The 20,243-nt window shown below is 54.9% G+C and overlaps 1 protein-coding gene across 4 annotated transcripts in view; it reads right to left on the bottom strand.

Moving 5' to 3' along the window:
* Positions 1–20,243, bottom strand: part of ABR (ABR activator of RhoGEF and GTPase) — a 179,159-nt gene that overhangs the window by 26,261 nt on the left and 132,655 nt on the right. For all 4 annotated transcript variants that reach the window (XM_070560867.1, XM_070560869.1, XM_070560868.1 and 1 more), the window contains 6 exons: positions 17,235–17,357; positions 16,790–16,865; positions 16,196–16,300; positions 15,120–15,194; positions 11,764–11,861; positions 11,246–11,377 (listed from right to left, as the gene is read on the bottom strand). In XM_070560867.1, coding sequence (XP_070416968.1) covers positions 11,246–11,377; positions 11,764–11,861; positions 15,120–15,194; positions 16,196–16,300; positions 16,790–16,865; positions 17,235–17,357 — 609 coding nt within the window. The remainder of the gene's footprint in view (positions 1–11,245; positions 11,378–11,763; positions 11,862–15,119; positions 15,195–16,195; positions 16,301–16,789; positions 16,866–17,234; positions 17,358–20,243) is intronic.

The following is a 20,243-nucleotide window of genomic DNA, read 5'->3' as shown; positions in this document are numbered from 1 at the left end:
CCGCATCACTGGCGGAAAAAAGGTCAACAGGGAATATATGCAGCCTGAGCTGTGTGGGCGGGAGAGGCAGGTACTGCTACCATGCTGCCTTGGTGACAGCTGGGGGTAGGGACAGCTTCCAGGCAAATCCTCCAGCCTGTGAACACAAGGAGGAAGGCTCTTTCTCAGAAGCTCAGAATGCGGCTGCTGCTTCTCTGGGGTGACCTCCTTTTTCCCACTGGAACAACTTTCATCTTCCCCCAGCATGGACGAGAACCCCAATTTCCTGTCCCTGTCCTCTAGCCAAATAACTCTAAGCCAGGAAAGGGGGTTTCTCAGCAGCCAGCTAGACCAAGACCACCGCAGCCCAGCAAGGACAGACTGGGAGTGAGGGGGGAGGGGAGAGTCCCAAGAGGCCACCCAGGGAGTCCTGGGTGCTGGAGCGGGGAGCCCGAGATGAGCCTGGATGGTGCTGAGGACGAGGGCTGGGAGGGACATGGTTGGGGTCTGCCGAGAATGCTCCTTCTCAGCCCCAGAGAAGAGCACAGAGCGGGCCCCGCAGGGGCAGAGCGGGAGGGAAGGTGGTGGGGCAGAGCAAGGTCGCTGTGAGGCCATGAGGGCTGCAGAAAGGAAGCCCGCAGAAGTCCCTGTCCACAGACAGGCACAGAGAGAACCAGCAGGGCTGGGGCAGTGCATGGGAGCCCAGAGAGACGGGGGCCCATGCAGAGGGTAGGTGAGGGGGCGGGGAGGGTGGCACATCACGGGGGAACCGGGAGAAGCAGGCATGGGAGAGTCCCCTTAAGATCAATGGTTCTGCAGCCCCTGCATTCCTTATGTGTGTTCTCATCTTGCTCTGTAACCATCCTAACCCAAAGCTGTGGGTTGGAAAGGCAGAGGTCCTCAGAGAATGAGAAGGTAATTTTCTGTCTGTCCATTCACACTCTCTGAATATCTGCTTTGTTTAAGGCCTGCCTGAGGCCCGGGATAGGAACACTTTGCTCAAAGTCACTGAGCAGCCAATGGCAGAGCTGAGCCTAGAGACGACATTCTCATTCATTACTCATTCATTCATTCATTCATCCATCATTGAATCGATACCCACCACGTGCCAGGTGGGAGGACCCTGAACAGGTCATAGTCTAACTCGGCCAAACTGAGCCCTGGCCACCCCACCACTGACCCACCCACCTCTCTGAGAAGAGTGTCAGCAATCGGGGACTCTGTCAGGCAGGCCATGCCAGAACTGCCCAGGGTCCGGCCCCTGCCTGCTAAAGAGCTGTGCATGGGGTGCAGCTCTTTAAGCCCTGGAACCTCAATTCTGCAGCTACGGAGAGGCTGACACAGCCAAAGGCCTCGTCACTGCAGAAGAACCGTCCTGACGGTGCATCCCCAGCAACCCCTAGTGATTCTCACGGCATATTTGGTCACGGAAAAGGATGGAAAATCAAATTGAGCCTTTGGGAACACCTTGCTTATCTAAAACACACCCCGCCCCCCCCCCCCCCCGCCCCAGACAGAGTAGGCAGAGCACACTCACCACGTGTCTATCCACTCCTTCCCTACACAACGCATGGACGTAACTCGCGGCCAGGCCAATGCCCAGAGTCCCTTGGCTGCTGGTCGTTCCTTCTCACAGGAGGTGGCATGGCCAGGATCTCCCAGCACAGCCAGTGGGCAGAGCACCCCAGGTGGCCTCCTGGGCCACGGGCTAAAGACAAAACAGCCTCAGGAGGTTTGAAAGAAGGCCAGGGTCCACTGAGCCGCCATGCTTTTCCGCTTTCTCTGTTATTAAGCAATGCTTTTCCACCCAACTCTGAGCTCCAAGTGCAAAAAAGAAAGCTCCCGGGAGCCAGGGAACCTGAGAGCAAGTCCTGCCTGGGCACCCTGGTCTCTGGGACTCAGCAGACACTTTCTCTCTCTGGCTCTGTTTCCACATCTGCCAAAACAGGAGCTTGGACCAGACAAATGGTCATCAATGATTTTTTTTCTTTTAAGCAGAGGATACTCCCCACTGACTTTTTTCCAAATGAAAGCTTATGCCAGTCTCTCTACTCCCAATCAGATAAAAGCAAAAGCAGAGCGGAGGCACTTGGCTGAAGCGGGGATTTCAGACCCCACCTGCTCACACCACCTTTGTCCACCACCCCGTCTTGTGGGCTCTTCAGGTCCCTCCCAGTGATCCCCAAGCTCTGCAGGCGGAATCTGAAGCCCCTGATCCTTCTTTCAAGGGGACACCTCAAACCTCAACTTCCATGGGTGGGCTCCGAGCAGTTCTGACAGGCAGATCTCATGAGAACTGCTGATTCTCTTGACCACGGCCAATGGCCCTCACTCTCCGTCAGGGCGGGATAGATGTGGAAGCCGGGGAGATTAGGGGCTTTTTAAGGAAACTTCTGGGTCAGAGTCCTGGATGTGAAACTCATGTCTTATCTCGACTCTCTCTGCTTCACTGGTGTGGGTTCCTCTCAGTGGCCTTAGCACAGGATAACGCTTATCTCATGGAGTCAGCCAGGCTAGTGTTTTCTGGGTCACCTTGGCCCTGCAGCCAGCACAGCTCAGCGCTTGCCTCCAAGGGTACAAGCAGGCTGCATCCAGCCCTCCCCAGCCCGCGTGCCACCAAGTGCCACCACTGCCATACCCCTCAGTTCCACAGCAAGGCTCACAGTGAGGGAGGCCGGCAGAGCCCACCTAGTGTCCCCTATCGGCATTCACGCCCAGCCTCAGCCCTCACTCAGGGAGGTCCCTGGCAATTCTGCTAAGTCCTTTTCCTAAAGGTTTTGAAGAAAATCAAAAGCGGGACCGCCCTAGGGACCAGATTTTTGGATTCCTGTGAGCAGAAGTTGCGGCCTCACCTGCAAAGGAGGTGAGTCATTACTGAGTGTGCAGTAGGCTGGGCCTATCACCGCCATGGACTCATTTAACATCACATGAGAGCACCCCTCTTTTGGTTTGCTGAGAGGCTGGATGTTCTCAGAACCTGAATGAATCAGTTCCCAAGGGCCGCCCTGGATAGGCTCCTCTGCTTGCTGCCCACGCCTCAGCGGCATGCCTGGGGTGCAGGCACCCAGCCTGCCTGCCAAGGTGGCATTCCCAAGCAGGGCAGGAGGGAGGGAGGGAGACGCGAGCAGCCATCTGCTCCCCATTGAACGCTTCCTGTCTGCAGAATCCACTGGGCAGAGTCCAGGCTCTCCAAATCATGAACACCTGGGGCTCGGAGGCTGAGCAGGGGCTCGGAGAGAGGCTTGTACTACGAGTGTGGGACAGCAGGGCGGGCCCTCTCATGGGGTCCTGCCCCTGGCTTTCCCCATCCTGCTGCTGGCTCTTCCAGTACAGCTGAGGTGTCCAGACCTGCCTTGAAGAGTGACAGCAAGTGGGTATTGGAGAACACGTGGGTCTGAAACAGCTGGGGAAGGCAGGGCTGGGGTGGGACAACGGTTCCAGTCCCTCAGGCCCCTGGGAAGTGGTGGTGTCTGAGACAGGGAATGAAATAGTCCTGGTGCCCAACCTCCCCTGTCCCCATGTGCCTCTGGACTGGCACAGCGGTGATGAAGGTGGCAAAGGGCAGAGCCCCACGTGGGCTGGCTGTGAGAGCAGCGGGCAGCAGGGACATAAAACACACACTCTAGAGGCAGATGCTTCCCTGGATGTGCACATATGGCCCAGGCCGAAGGCACGAGAGGGGCCCATCTTGCAGGGGAGAGGCTGTGTCTGAGGGCAGGTTGCTGCCTAGGGTTGGGAGGTGCTGGTCTGGGGGTTAGAGGCTGGGGTGGTGGAATGAAAGGGAGAAGCTCTCTGGCCAGCCCCACAGGCCAAGCCTTTCTCACAGTTGTCCCTTCCCCCTTAACCCCCCCAATCTTAGTCAAAACCAGGCCACTCCCAGGGACCAGGGACCCAGCTATGGTCAGTGCAACCTGAAGGATGAATGTGAGAAGGTGCCAAAGAGTCACATTAATGCCCCTCCGTCATCTCACCAGGAGGGACCCAGGCACCTCCTGGGACCAGCCATGAAGAACCGGGATGGGTCAGAAGTAGAAGAGACTCTGGGTCAACCAGGCCAACACCCCAGAGCCTGGGCTCCCAGGGCAATGAAGCAGGCACGCTTGACCCTCAGGCAGAGTCCAACGGAGACAATAGACTCTTGGGGGCCAGAGGGAGGGTCTGGGGTGCAAGAGCCCTCAACTCCTGCCCTAGCAGGCTCCTGACCCACGCTTGCTCCGAATTTCCTCACACTCTGCAGAGTAATTGAAACCAGAAGCAGCTCCCAGCCGACAATGGCCCCTTGTTCCTGCTCCTTGCGTACTCTGCACCATGGGCCTGACTGCACCACACCACGCTGAGAGCTGTTCCAAGGGGACAGAGCTAGAGTGGCTCAGCCCCGGGGGTCATGGCAGGGAGACCTTGGGCAGCAGGCACGGAGGGCCCCAACCTTGACCTCCCTGCCCACTTGGAGGTCAGTTCATCAAAACCAGGTCTGATTCCATCTGCTTAAGAAAACAGATGTGGCCTCAGCCAGCCAAAGGCCCAAACACAGGGGTCACTCAGGTGACAGCTTTTGGGGGCACTGCTGGACAAGCTACACCCAGAACCCCTGCAGGAAGGCAGGGGACGGTGTACCTGCACCTGCCAGCTTGGTCAAAAGGCCATCATCATTAGACAAGCAATGACCGTGCCAGGCCCTCCGCCAAGGGCTTCACAGACTTCCACAGTCAGCTCTCCTTAGAGTCCATTTGACAGGTGAGGAAACTGAGGCTCAGAGAGACAAAGTAACTTGCCTGTTCTCCCAACTAGTGAAAGGAGAAAGCTTAACTCTGAACCCCAGACCTGCCTGGCCTCAAAGCCGCTCCAAAACTGGAAAAATTATGAACACTCTCCTGTTTTCTTTACTGCCTGGCAAGGTTATGTTCACTCTTTGTATCCACAGCACAGTGCCTACCACTTAGAGGGTGTTCAAATAACAGAAATGGACGAAAGCAGGGACGTGCATGTCACAGCTCTGACCAGCTCTTTCTAGCACGTTCCACCCTTTGAGCCTCACAACAAGCTGATGATGAAGGCAGAGTGGGAATAATTACCCCCATTTAACAGATGAAGAAACTGAGTCTCCCGGAGGTCAAGGGGCCTGGATGCGGACTTCTGACTCTCAGCCCAGTGTTCTCCCCACAGTGTCAGGGTAATGGCACTCCACACTTAACATATCTAAACCACTGACCGAGGGGAGTGCAAACAAGAGATAGGAGGAAAGAATGGTCAGGGAGTCACGGAGGCCTAACCTGGAGGGAGAAGTTGCAGGTGTGTGTGGGGGAAACTGCTGCTTCAACTAGAAGAAGCTAAGGGGGATCAGGGGTGCTCCAGGGTCATGGGGTCCTGCTATCTTGTCACAGCGGGAAAGAGATGAGCAATTGGTGGTAGGGGGAACCCTGGGCCTAAAGAGAAGGAGGCCATGAAATCTCCAACCTCAGAGACCCGGCTCTTTTTCTCGCTTAAAAATAAGAAAGTCTAGGGTGGGAATAACCTAAATGTGCCTCAATGGATGAATGGATGAACCAAACGTGGTATACACAGACAATGTGATTCAGCCTTATGAAGGAAGGAAATTCGGATACATACTGAGTGAAATAAGCCAGTCACAAGAGGCCAGGGGCTGGGGGGAGGGAGAATGGGGAGCTGCTCTTCAATGGGGATGGAGTTTCAGTTTGGGAAGATGAAAGAGTTCTGGGAATGGATGGTGGCGATGGTTGCCAAACTATGTGAATATACCTAATGCCACTGGACTGTACACCTAAAAATTAAAATGCTAAATTTTATGGTATGTATTATTTAGCCAAAATTTTAAAAAAAAGTCCGATTTGTCAGTCTGGGCTCTGTGAACACTCCCAGTCCTGAAGGCAGGGGACTGGCCCGAGTTTCATTCATAATAGCTCTGACCCCTCCAAGCTTCCAAGTGGTCAGGTCAAGAATGTCAAAGAAATTACCCGCCTTTCCCCTTCAGACACAGGCTCCAAGCTTCAGAAAGGAAGAGAGTAGAGGGTGAGGCTTTCCCATCAGGCCTGAACTTTGCAATCAGGGGCAGGGGGAGTTAGCACCCTAGGCGTTGGGACAGCTGGAGCTTCCTTCCTAGCCTGGAACCCTGCCCCTTCCCACCCCAGGGTCTTGAGCGCCCCTCTGTCCAGGGAGGGCTGCCCCTGGCAGGCTCATAGGAGAATGAAGCTGCCTCTGACTCAGAGAACAGAGCTGAGCGGGGGTGGTGTCCCCAGGCTTGTGGCTGAGCTGGGAATGGGGCAACAGGGCATGGAGGGGCTCCTCTGGTTTAAAAACAGCTCCTACATCTCTGACCCCTGTCTAGTCTGGAGTCCTTGGCAAGAACTAAGATGTGGGGTCTTCAGGGAGAGCTCTCCCCTCTGGCCCAGACAGCCAACAAAGGCTGGACCCTGGGAATATGCTAATCAGCTAGTGAGTAGGTCCCAGTTGGGGACAGCACATCTGGAGCCTGGAGCAGCCTGGTTGGAAATAGACTGGGATAAACATACGGAGTCCCCTGGGGCCAGGGAGCCCAGGCAGACTAAGGGGGCCCTCCTGGCTGAGCTGTTCTCGGCTGGATGGGGGTGGGGCAGCACGGAAGCGGCGGGCAGTGGGGGTGGCCTGGGTGGAGAATCTGGAGGTAGTGGCCCCTTAGGTCTGGAGAACAAAGGGAGGACTCCTGAGCCTGGAGGAGGAGAAAGGCACCAAGCTGCTGGGATCTTCCACTAAATTTGCAGTGACAAGGGACAGACGCCTGAGTCACAGATCCAAGCCTGCCTCTGCCTCATCTATAAGCATTGTCCTTCACTCATTTACTCAGCAGCTGACCAAGTGTGACCAACCTGGGATTGGGTCCCTGAATTTGGAGCCCTTGCTCAACCACTAACGAGCCGTGTGACTGTAGCCATGTCATTCACCCCTTCTGGTCTGTTTTCTTCTCCCTCCAAAACAGAATTGGATTAAATGCCCTCAAGGATTCCTTTTGACCTAAAACTCTCCTGCTCCTCTTCTTGTATTCATCCCTTCACCCTCCCTCTTCCTTGCGTTGCTCACACCGCCTCCTGCTCCTTAATCTCCCGGGACACTCCTTGCACATTCCTGCCTCCTGTCCTTGTCCATGCGGCCATCCCCCGGAATGCCCACCCCACTCCTTTCTGCTGATCCAGAGCCTGCCCACCTTGCCAGAATAAACAGAGCCTTAAAATGGCAATTAACATGCTGGCCATTATGTAAAACGATTTTTACAAAGTATATGAAGTACTTATGACAATGTATCGAAAAAGGCGATTATAAAGACTACATACGGCCCTCGAAAAATGGGGGTTTATGATAATACTACACGACAATAGAAAAAACGCAAAATACGCACCGTGATTAAAACTATATAAAAACTTGTATACCCAAGGAAGGGAAAAGGCACAAAATAAAATGGCTGTTTCAGAGGAGTGGGAGGAGGGATGGTTTGTGATTTTGTTTCAAGTCTCTACAATTACTGCAATTTTCCTTCTAATGTAAACATCGCTTTTGGAATTAAAAAAACCCAGCGCTCTCAAGTCCCTCTTGCTCCACCTCCTCCTGGAAGCCTCCCTAACTCAAGCCCACGATGATCTGTCCTTCTTTGAATTCCTGCAGCACAAGTTTCCACCTTATTACGTAGGGAACAGTGGGAGACAGAACAGCACCCACAGAGGGCGAGGCATGGGCCCTGGTTCCAGCCTGCCTCAGCCCTGGTTCAGTCCTGGCTCCCCAACCCACTCTGCCTGGCCTGGGACAGGTTACTTAACCCTTTAGGGCCCTGGCTTTCTTATCTTTAAAATTATGATAATATTCCTACTCCATAAGGTACTATGAAGATCCCAAGATAGCAGCTGTGAGCATTAGCCCAGTGCTGGGCTCACAGTAAGCTCTCTCACGTCATCACCACCACCACCACCTCCACCTCCACCACCATCAGCAGCAGCAGCACTTTGTTCTCTAGTGGCTTTGCATATATCAATACGCAATCACGTGCCACATAACGATGTTTCAGTTAACGATGGCTCGCCTACATGATGGTGGTCCCAGAAGATTAGTACCATATATAGCGTGTAGTAGGCTATACCCTCTAGGTTCCTGTAAGTATACTCTGTGATGTTCGCACAATGACAAAATTGCCCAACGACGCATTTCTCAGAACAAATCCCCATCGTTAAGTGACACACCACTGTACTTGTCTTTCAGTCTGGCAGCAGATTCCTTGAGGCCGGGCCCCTACACCTCTCGGAGCAGCCAGCCTGTGCTGGGCACACTGCACATGCACGGTGAGTCCCTTCCTCTGGCTCTTCTCCACATACGCTCATTCTGCTTCCCTCCAGGTGCACCAGGCAGGAGTGTCCCCTGCCCAGAGGGAAGAGGACTCCAGACTAAGGAAGCCTTAGGCTCGCCTTATGCCATAAACCGGGATGCTGGGTGGAACGTCACCCAGGCTGCTTCTTCAGGACACTAGCCATGCCAGTGCCCTCCACGCAGGCTGGAAGATTCCTTGATGAAAGCCTGGGGCATAGGGACACAGCACAGAGGAGAAAGCATGGGCCTCTCTGCACCCTGTCAGCAGAGGCATCTGGATACTCCATGTCCTCATGTGAGAAATGGGGAGGATACAACTGCATTTTCCTCGCAGAGCTGTTGCAAGGGGCACATGAGATGAGCCCTGGACACACATGTTGCTGATCAGTGCTGCCATCTGTCTGTCACTAAACGCTGCCCTCCTCACCCCCAGCCTGCACTCCAGAGTCCCTGCCCCCATGGCCACAGCAGGCAACCCAGAGAGGGAGATTCATTTTGGAGCAAATGCCTGGAGCTTAGGAAACTGGGTCCCTTGCTGTTCTCTGGATGGGCTGAGCGAGACGGGCCTTAGAAAGAAGCGGGAGCCTTTCCTTCAGGCCACCTGAACATCCCCAAGGACGTGGCCTCTATTCTGAGGCCACCTTTAGCTCCATCCTCGGCGCCTGCTGAAGGGGAGCAGAACTGAGTGCCAGAGGCTGGTGCCAATTCCCTGCCTTGGACACGTGGCAAGAAGGGAGGTGGGGGGGAGCTGTGGGAACAGACCGTCCTGTGGCTCCGTGGGGCCTGGCCATGTGGGAATGGCTCAGTGCAGGCTCTCCACCCAGGCCGGTCATCCTCAGTGGCTCCAGGGGCAATCAAAGGGCGAGCGGGACATTACAAGGCACAGCACATCCCTGGTAGGGACAGCCCACCCCTCCCTGATTCATGGAAGGCGGGTAAGATCAATTCTGAGGGGCCCAGGGCTACATGAAGGGTGGCACCCCGGGGAGTTGCGGGCTGGGAGACTTCAAAGGCCTCAGAGGACGCTGGCTCTGCACCGGCTGCTCCCAGGCCCAGGTCAGCTGGCAGCAGGAAGGTTTGTGTTTCTTTTAATATCAACTCCCAGGCATTTAACATTCCTCGAAGCTTAAACACAGAAACATTTTCCTTACCAGACTGTGCTTTCTGCTTTGCCAAACATAACCTGGCCTCCTCCCCTCCCCCCACCGCCTCCATCTGCTCCTGTCTCCAAGATGTAATGATTTATGGTTTGTTTCCCCCAGGGCTTGTGCGGCTGACAGCAGGGAGGAGGAGGGAAGCAACGTGGCTGGAAGCCCAGGTGGGGACAATGCCATTGAGCCCTAGGATCTGGGTTCGGGGCGGGGGGGGGGAGCGGGGGGGGGGGGGTTGGGGCCTATGATGCTCACTGAGCTGGCTGCCCTGGACCCCCTTTTTAACTCTTCCATTCCACGGCCACCAAAGGCCTGGGGAGCGTGGCAGCCAGTCATGTTTCTTGGCTGGGTATCTCCCGGGGCTGGATGGGCCAGCCCAGGAGCCCTTCCCTGCCTGTCCCTCCAGCCAGCCCAGGGATGTGAAGATGGGGCTCTCCTCCTCATCCCTGCGGGAAGTAGGTTCCTGGACTGAATTTAGAGAGCTCTCCCTCCTCAGCCCTCATTTCCTAAATAATGAAGGACTGGCTTGTGGTTGCCTGGCAGCACCATCTCCTTGACAACAGTGCTGCAGAGCGGGGTGCAGGTCCCACAGTGTTAGGCAGGGACGTGCTCAGGAACACGGGGCGACATGAGGCAGACAGCTGGACCTCCACTGAATGGTGCCATCCCTCTTATTCAAACTCTGGAGCCCGAGACAGGTTGGGGGAGCAGAAGGCCCACACGGGTCCCCAAGAGGGCACTGCCACCAAGGACACCCAGCCAAGAGCCAGATACCAAACTCTGCAGCCTCAATGGTGCATCAGAGAACAAACATTTCCTGTGAAAAAGCATCACCAGCTCCCGCACCCAGGTCAGACCTGGGGCAGATGTTCAGAAGCCCAGAGCACCTCCTGCCCATGGCTCCATCCCCGTACACGCCAGTTACTGCTTCCCTTGATGGCATGGTCACAGAATCCATCCCCAAACCAGCCCACTTGTGTCAAAAGCATGAGGCCACACAAGGTGCCAGATGGAGTGTGGATGGCTCCATGCTGAATATCAACCCTCAAACCTGCATCCTCTTGACCATAAGTGATAGCAGCCATCTTCAAAACCGACAGAAGTTCCAGAGACCCAGGCTGCAAACAAGACCCTTTTCCCCACGTGCACTTTTACAAGGTACCAAGAAACACAGCCGAGGCATATAAAATCTTAACGTGACTCAGGACCTGCCTCTGAGAAACTCACAGAACCCACCCTAAGCCAATGAACTCCCGGCAGAGGTGAGTAAGGCTCAGTAACCTAGCAATAGGTCAGAGACCAGCCCTCAGCAACCCAGCCGGATCCTAAGTCCTTCCAGGCCAGGGGCAAGTGCTCAGGGCCTCTCTCCTCCTATGGCAGACATTGCTAATCTAACACAGCACAAATGGATACAGCCTCAGAATCCTTCTCAACACAGTGTTCCTAGAAAAGGCCACCGGAAGACCAGAGTTGGGATGTGAAAACAAAGGGAGCTGTCATCCTTCCAGTCCATCCTGCAGGAGTGTGGATGATCCACCTGAGCCAGGTGTGGAAGCCTGAGGAACCAGGCACATGCAGGCTTCTGGGGCTAGAATAAGACGCCACATCCAGCAGGGGAGAATCACCATCTTGGGAAACTTTTCTCAAACCAGCTTTGAACCCAAGTCACAAAAGGCCAAGCACCTTGACCAAGAAGGTGGGTGAGAACTGGCACCACCTCCCGGCAGCTCCCCAGGCCTTGCTTGGTGGCCTGGCTGCACCTGGACCCTCACCTGGATCTGCCCTTTGCCCATGATCTTGTCCACGATCTCGTTGTTGTCCTTGTTGACCTTGGTCTTGTCATAGCACTTCTCGTAGCACAGGATCCTCAGGGACTGAGAGCCCTCCAGCTCGATCTCGAACTCCTGGGGAAGGAGGGACAAGGGTCCTGAGCCTCTGAGGCTGGGAGACATGGCTTCCTGCAGGTGTGGGGCCCAGCTTTGCAAGGGTGAGAAGGGGGCGAGGAGGGCCACGTCATGAGGCTTCGAAGAGCCTCCTCATTTTCTGGAGCTCCAGAGGCCCCGAAATCACTGAGGAAGTGGGGTCTGGGGCCTGAGCTGACCCCTGTGTCTAGACACAAGCCCTGCAGTCAGAAGCCAAATGAGTAGGGACCAGAGGGCAGAGGGTTAGAGAGACAGAGCCGACCCAACTAACAGGCTTGGCCATCCCCAGCCAATGAGACACAGAGAGTGGGGTGGGCACAGTCACAAGCTCAGGGGTCCCTGAGGGGACACCAGTCCCCTCCACTCACCTCGTCCCACTTTGGCTCTGTCGTGTCCCGGAACACCCTGGTTTTGGCTTTGCTGACAAAATAGCCAAAGGAATCCACCTCCAGGGTACAATACAGGTCTGCGGGGGGACAGGCAGAGACACGCTGAGCGAGGCCCGAGCCCAGGAACTCGGGAAGGGAGGGGGATAAGGCATCTGCCCCTCTCGAGATCCCGTGGGCCACACTTGGGTCTGGCCCCTTCCCCCTTCTCTGCCCTCTTCTTAGAGGGCTCAGCCCGCCCCGCCTCATTGGCCACCCTCCAGCCACGATGGCCTCCTGCCTCCAACGTGCCCAGCTGCTCCCACCTTAGAGCCTTCGCTGTCGCTTTGTCCCCGATCTCTGCGTGGCTGCCTCCTCACTATGAGGCCTCATACCAAGGCCTTCACTGACCATGCTGACAAAGTGCCGCCCCCCCATCCCTGGCTCCACAACAGGGGTGTCACTGGCATTTGAGGTGGGAGTCACAGGAGGGCATTTGGCCTCTGAGTGCTGAAAGCCAGGAGGAACCCCCAGTCACTGCGACAACCAAGAATGCCCCCCACGTCCCAAAAGCTCAGTTTGCTGTTGCTTCTTCATAGCACTTAACTTTAACCCAAGTTATCTTTTCTGTGTGTTTTTTGTCTCCCTTCTCTCCCCTATATCAACACCACACAGGCGGAAGCCTTGTTTTCTCAGCCACCGGTGTACCCTTGGTACCAAGCACAGGGCTTGGCACATAGCAGGCACACAGTGAGTTTGTGGGATGAAGGAATGAAGCTCTGACTGCCCCCAAGTGCTTCAGGTAACAAAGCGATGGAGGGCTGGGCGCCTTGTGGGGGGAGCCTTCTCTAGTGTTTCCATCTTGAACCATGGCCCTGAAGGCCGAAAATCTTCTCCCCTCTATCCTGAGACCCCAGTGAGGAGGCCGGAGCACTGGGTGGGCGCCCCAGACACTCGCAGATTCACACTCTCCCTCTGGGGCTCAGACCCCGGCAGCCTTCTGCCTCCGTGGGAGCTGCCGAGGTTGTTTCCTGGGGTAACAGTGTGTGTTGGGGGTGGCTTGGGGGCACTACAGCCAATCCTCTGCAGCGTGAATCAAGGGGCAGAGGCCAGAGGGTGGACGCACATGCCCCTCCCAGGCCCCAGGAGCTGCCTAGCTGGGCTGTTCTCCGTCGGCAGGCCTTTCCCACTGAGCAGAGCAGACGGAGCTGCCCCAGGTTGTGGCCAGCTGGTGGGACGCAGACTCACTGTCACTAGGATCAGAGCACACTGGGCTGCGCGTGCGGATGACAACGCCAGAGGTCAAAGCACCGCGGCCTCTGCCGGACCAGGGAGCAGGTCTGAGTGGCTGAGATGGAGGCGCGTGAAGTGCCGTCACCATTTATAGATTCTGGTGTGAGTGAACCCTCGTCAGGGGCCTGGGGATGGTTCATGGGATAAAGGGGAGGGCTTTGCACTGACAGTCGGGCTTTAGGACCCAGCTCTGGACAGTCACCTAGCCCCCCGCCTCAGTGCTTCCACCTGGAAAGCAGGAACAACAACGGTGCCCACCCCCTAGGCCTGGCCACACAGATGTCAGGAGTTTACTAGGTCAAGATGCCACAGCTGGAGGTGCACGGGGCCTAACCCTCCCCCGAGGCAGAATGAACACGAGTCAGGGTGAAGATCCAAGCGGGTCAGGGGGCCAGTGGAGGGAGGAGGTTAAGACAATCTGGAGGTGAGGAGAGATTTCATAGCAGCCCACCCCACGTCTAACCACCCGACCCAGTTTGGGAGGGGGACCATCTGCTCTGGGGGAGTGGGAGGCTCCACCGCAACGAGCCTACTCCCTGAGGCCCGACAGGAAGCAGAGGTGGGGGGCAGGACATCTGGGCACAGTCAAGACGGGAGGCCCCTGGTCCAGCTCAGCGGTCTGCAGACTTGGGTGTGTAGCAGCCCTATGAAGCTCACTAACCAGGAATATTCTGGGCAGTGCCCCCCGGAAGGGGATGCCATGGGTCTGGGGAGGGTCGAGGAAGCTGCCACGTGTACAAGCAGCACAGCCCCAGTGATGAGCACGGTGGTCCTGGCCACACGGAGAGAAATGCTGCTCTAAGGGGAAAAGTGTGGGCTGTGGTGTCGGCAGATGGGGATCCTACTCCACCACCTGTGTGACCTGCCTGGGTGACCCCGGGAATCCCGAGCCCTCTGGGCCTCAGCTTCTTCGTGCGTAAAATGGGAGGGATATCAGTGACTTCAGAGGGATGCCTGGAGGATCAGAGCTGGCAATGCACCTGAGAAGGCTTTGAACATGCCAAGGCGTCGTCCACGAGCTGGCCACGCTGGTGTTTCCTCCAGCACCTAGTAGGGTACTCGGGCACACAGTGGGTGTCTAGAAGTTAACTACTTCGTCTAGCATTTCTGAGCTCCTACTCATCCAAGGATAAGGAGACACAGTTCCTGCCCTCCAAGAAATCGTGGGAGTGAGTGGGAGAGGCAGTTTGAGTGACCAAACAGTAGGACGGGTGCTGTAAGCATGGTTGCCCTGGGGTGATGGGAACAAGGGGAGGGGAGGCCCATTCACCCCAGGACCCCAGGCTTCACAGTCCACATCAATCGAACAGCAGTTTGCGAGCCAGCGGCATAACCTCTGTGTGGCGCACTGCAGGGACAGAGGCGAAGGGCAGCCCTCACCCGCCAGAGAGGAAGGATCGACTGAGAGGAGAGCGGTCAGAAGCCCTGGGGATCTGATCCTGTGTCACGTTAAGTCCTTTTATCTGTGACTCAGTTTTCTCATCTGGCAAATGGGGAGAAACTATTAGCTATCTGACTCACAAATTCCTATGCGGAGAAAAATCAGATAAAAAATGTAATTATATCTTGTGAAACACTAAAAACTGCACAGATTTAGTAGATGGTGATAAAAAGGGGAGTAGAAGGGATGTATGTGGTGGTGTGCTGGTGCTGCACATACATGGTCACATTTAAGCCTGCTCCTAGGTCAGTGTTAACACGTGTGATTGATTGCCTTTTATGGAGAAAGAAGCTGAGGCTCAGAGAGGTTAAGACACTTGCCCAAGGTCACACAGCTTGTAATCGGCAGATGTGGGGTCTGAGTCCAGGATTTCAGACACCCGGGGGTTGGGGAGGGCTTGGGCAAGAGCAGACCTTGGAGACAAAGGTGGGGGACAATCCCCCTGCCAAGAGGAGCTGGTTCCTGGCCTTTGGGGGAGTGCCCAGATTTCAAGGCAGCTGGCAGACCAGAGCAGAGCAGGGGGACAGTGGGAGGCCCCATGAAATGGATCCACAGGGACTGTCTGTGAAAGGATGAACAACGGCCCCCCGGTCTCTTCTGAGGGTTGGTGGTCAGGGGCACTTACTGGCTGACTGCTTAAACCCCTTGGCAGAGTGGACGATGACATGGAGGAAGCCATACAGTCCTGGAGACTCGTCGTCTGCAAGAGAGGAAAGCCCCCAGAGCAGGTGACGGGGAGGCTCCAGCCCCACCTCACCCCAGGCTGGTGCCGGGCAGAAAGGGTGCGAGATGCAGTCCGATCCCTGGTCTGACAGCACCACCTGGTGGCCGGATGAAGAAGCTTCCAGAGCCCACTGCTTCCGGGAATGTGAGCTGGTGCCCGGGCTCCCTGCACTCAGCCTGGGAGGCCAGTCCCCTCCTCCTGGGCTAGGGATTTCGGACCTTTCCCAGGGCTCTTTCCCTCCTGCTCCGAGGCCTGACTATCTCATGGCAGCCCCGCTCAGCCTAGCCCTTCAAAGTGAAAATTAACCAAGTCACGCTGTGCCAGTAGAAGAGAGACAGGCCAGCTCTGCCTCCTCTTTGGGACACAGGGCAGGTGACCCCCCATCTGAGGAGGAGAGCTCACCTTCAAAACCCCCTCCCCAGGGTGGACCCCTTTCCAGCACCCATGGCCAGCAGGATTCCACCCACTCCAGGCCAGTTACCAGCCCCGACCACAGCTCTCCTCTGCTCAAAAACCTCCCATCAGCTCCTCAGCTTGAACAACAAACCCCCTTGCTTGGCATTCAAGGCCTTCCAACATCTGGTCCCTGGAAACTTCCAGCCTTATTTCTCGTTCACTCCTCTAATCCATCTACCCTTCCCCCCGACAGCACTGCCCTGCCCTGTTCTTCAGTCTTCTGCCTCTACTATCTGAGTACCTCATGAACGTATTAACAACACGATCCCAGTGCAGCTGGGTGCTAGATTCTTCTCTCAAGCCAGAGGGGGCCTGGGAGGAGTTGGGGCCATGTGGGGACCCAGCAGAGAACAAACCCTATTCAAGCTCTCTGTGTCCCCGGCAACTGAGTCGTCCCAGCCCAGCTGAGCAGAGATCAGCCATTTGTAGCCAAGTGTCTGGCTGCGTCCTTGTGGACGGCCCCAGCCACACCCTGGGAGCTTGGACCTGCTGACTGGGCAAGCTTGGGTTCCAGATCTTACCGTCTTTATTGCTGGTGACAGGAATGTTGTGTACAGTCCTAAGTTTGAAACAGGATCCCGTGAGCACCTGGAGCTCCACTGAGCTCAGGACAAAGGCCTGGAGATCTGCAGGAGGAGCCGAGAGAGAGGGGAACGTCACCACAGGTCCACTAGGACCTGCTGCTCTTCCTTGGGGGCTACTGTAGGACAAAAGCTTAGCTCGAGGGGCAGAGTTGGTCACTGTAAGGAAGGGAAAGACTTCTAGACATTCACATGTGGACAGTTGTGGGTGCTGTCAGAGGGGTAAGAATGGGAGAGTCTAACTAAAGATGCTCACGTATGTGTGTATGAGACAGCGAGAGCAAGAGAGAGAGATGACCCTGGGCTCTGGGTCCAGTCCTATCGCTAATTCACTGTATGCCTTCAGCAAATCACTCAAATTCTTTGGGCCTCCATTGGTCAGTAACACAGTTAAGTGCCACTTGCCCTGGCACCTTATAGAGTGACTGTGAGGGTTGAGGAGGAGAAAGTGGACATGAAAGTGCTTGAAAACACAGAAGGCCCATGGCTGCTATGGATGCCATCGGGGCAGTGCAGAGCGGGGCAGGACTTTACCCTTCTTCTGCAGTTTCTGAATGGCTTCTCTCCACTCGGACCTCTCATAGTCTGAGGACAGGAGGAACAGATAGCTCTGAAGAGAGGAGATGAGAAGTCAGTGGGGTGACCACAGTCAGGCCAAGTACATTCCTGGATTCTGGGGCCCCCAACAAATCTCCTTCTTAAAACCCAGGTACCCCTAGGCTTGAAGAAGGAGCACGGGGAGGGCAGCCTCCTTCCTGCGAAGCCTGGTGGCAGGAGTGGCGGTGCCAGTCAGGGCCAGCAGAGGGCACTGGCTCCACACCAGCAGGGAGAGGGAGTCCAGGGCTGGAGCCATGGCAGCCTCGTTGGGAACTGGGGGCCTGGCTCCCTGATTCCCACAGGTCAGGGCCAAGAACCATAGAGAGGGCAGCCCTGGATGGAGGAATGGGGCTGTCTTGCACCTATCCCCACCCTTCCTGACCTTTCCATTCCGATTGTGGATCCGAAAAGGGATTGTGGGGGAATTGAGCAGCAGCAAGAACTCATTCTCAAACATCTTCTTTTTCAGGCGCTCAATGGCCCGGCTCTGTCCTTTGTTGGCTTTCTGTAGGGGACAGAAGGCACAGATGGTTTCCCACATTCAGACTCCACTTCTTACCCAGCGGCTCTCAGCACGACATTCCTCTGTGTATCAATCGTAGTTTTTTCTTTTTCTGTATTTTATGATGCTTTGACATCCTGGGGGGCCTAGCTGGCCAGGGAGAAAACAACCCCTTCCAGAGCAAGCTAACTCCTAAGATAGCAAATGACTCCTCTGCAGGTGGACCTTTCATAGGCAAACCAATCAATCCTGAGTCCATGACCCTATCACCTCTTTTATCCAACTCACACACCATTCCCCTCCCTGCAAGGCCAAGGTACCTAGAGAGACCCCTACAGACAGCCGGCTGACGTTTTCCAAACTAACCAGTCCTAAGCTTTGCCCCTGCCCTGCCTTTCCTTCCCACAGAAAACTCAACACAGGCTCTGGGCCATGCTTCCCCCCACGCTCCTCCAGCCTCCTGCCAAGACCTGGTGCTTCCCCCATCGCCCTGCACGGTGTGATGGGCCCCTTCTCTTGGAAACTTTAAGTAATAAAAATCTCCTTTTGGTAGCATTAGCCTTTCTGTGTCATCACTCAGTCACCTCTACAAATTGAGACACCCTGCTTAAGAAGCGCAGACACCTTTCAGCATAAAGCCCCAGTCCTGGCCTGGCTCACGGGGCCTCCCAAGGCTGGTCCAGCCTCCAGACCCAGCCTGCTACCCCACCGCCCCACGCTGCCCCCGCTGCCTCAGTCTCGCGGGATTATTCCCCTTTCTCTAACAAGCCACTCCCTCTTGGCCAGTGTCCCCTTCTCCTCCAATTTCTCAAGTTCATCTTTTATAAAGGACCCCTCCCTTTGATTAACTGCTATTCTGCTTCAAGTCTCAGGGCCAACGCCATCCTCAAGCTCCTCAGTTGGAATTCACGTCTGCAGAACTTTTTTACCCACGAGACGGGCAAAACTGGAACGAAGGCTCATAGCCAGGGTTCTGACAGTGGGGGGAACGGGGCCTCTCACACATGCTGGTGGGAACATGATCGGAGGCAACCTTTCAGAGGTAAAATTGGCATTCAGTGCACAAGCCCTCTGCCCAAGACATCCTGCGTGCAGGGAATCTCCCAGAGAGAACACAGGGCAGTGATGTTTCCTGCAGACCTGCCTGTGAAGAGGAAAGAACCAGCAACAATCCAAATATCCAAATATGTCATTGTGCAGTCACGCCACGGAATAGGATGCTGCTGTCAAAAATAATCTGATGGATCCAAGGAGCTCTAAGGGTCACTGTTAAGTGGAAAGCTGAAGTTGCAAAACAGCACATGTAGCTTAGTCTCATTTAAAGAGACAAAAAACATTTATATACCCACAGATACACACGCCAGTATAAGCGTAGGAGATCTAGAAAAATACACCTCAAACTGTTAACAACAGGAGGTGAGTGACGATCAGTTTTATTCTCTACATCGCAGTATTGTACTTCTTGTTATAACAAGCCAGTGTTCCATTGGTGATTGGAAAAAAAATTGCAAGTTTAAAAAATTATTATCAAAAGAACAAATCACTGCTTCTTCTGTGACTCAGAGAGTGACACTGTACCTCTCCAGGGACTCTCGTCACATTGTGTCACATGCTGTCGTCTGTAATGGGCATGTCTGCCTTTTCCGCCAGACAAGGAACGCCGGGAGGCACCTGGCACACCCCTGCAGCCAGCAGCCGGTGGAGCTCAGAAAGCACTGGTTCGACTGAGCAGAAGGCTACATCTGCACACCTGGGGCAGGAGGGAGGGCACAAAGTCTGCTGGCTCCCAGGACCAGGTGAGAAACATGCATGCAGGATGCCCCTGGGGTGGGGATGGTGGGCAGTGCCAGATGGGGAACAGGCTCAACTGAGGGCAGGTTCAGGAGGAGCAGACCCGTGCTGGTCAGGATGCTCCCTCTGGGCAGATGCACCTCCAGTCAGACCCCTAGTCCTAAGACAGACAGTCCCCTGCCTCAAACATCCCTGAGGTTATCACTGTGGTCTTCCTCTCCTTCAAAGAGAGATGTCCAAGCTGAAATGATCCTTAGAGGCCAAGTATTCCTCAACAATCATTTACCAAGTGCTTATTTATCATGTGCTAAGTACTAGGGACATAACGCGGAAGAAAACAATCCTCACTAGGGTTCAAATTCTAGTGGTGAAAAGAGAAAGCTGACTGTGCAATGCTAATTCAGTACCAACACAGCAAAGCAAAAGGTAAACATCAGGAACCAGGAAGCAGGGCACCCAACCCAACTGTGGTGGGTGGACATCAGGGAAGGCTCCCCAGAGGAGGTGAGGCCTCAGTTGAGCCTGGATGGGTGAGGAAGAGAGATCAGGCCAACCAACCAAGCCCCTCCATGCCTTCCTTTCCTTCCATCACGGGGAAGGTTCCTCCTTGGGTGCATTCCTCTAGCCACTGTTTTCAAATATATGAATTTAAGACTACACACTTTCCTCTAAATAGCACTTTGGCTGCATCCCACGGGTTTTGGTATGTAGCGCTTTCATTTTCACACAGTTCTAAACAGGCTGCAGTTTCCATTTTGATTTCCTCTTTACCATGAAAGTTTTAACTTTCCGGACATCTACTTAACTATATTCTAGTTGCTGATTTCTAATTTTGCTGCACTATGGTCTGTGAACACGACCAATATGCTACCTTTTTTTTTTTTTTAAAATCTGAGATTTCCTTTGCAGCCTAAAACATGAAAAATGTCTGTGAATGTTCCACGTGTGCTTGACAAGAATCTCAGTTCTCTATTAGGCCCAAACTTCTATGTATTTTTAGATCAAGCATGTTAATTGTGATATTCAAGGCCCTTCTTTCCTTATTTATTTGCCTACTTGATCAGTCAGTTTCTGAGAGGTCTCCCAGGTCCTTTCTCA

Source organism: Equus przewalskii, chromosome 10 (genome assembly GCF_037783145.1).
Source record: "Equus przewalskii isolate Varuska chromosome 10, EquPr2, whole genome shotgun sequence".
Classification (NCBI taxonomy): Eukaryota; Metazoa; Chordata; class Mammalia; order Perissodactyla; family Equidae; genus Equus; species Equus przewalskii.
Note: the sequence above shows the minus strand (reverse complement) of the source record. Positions and strands in the feature narration are given on the sequence as shown.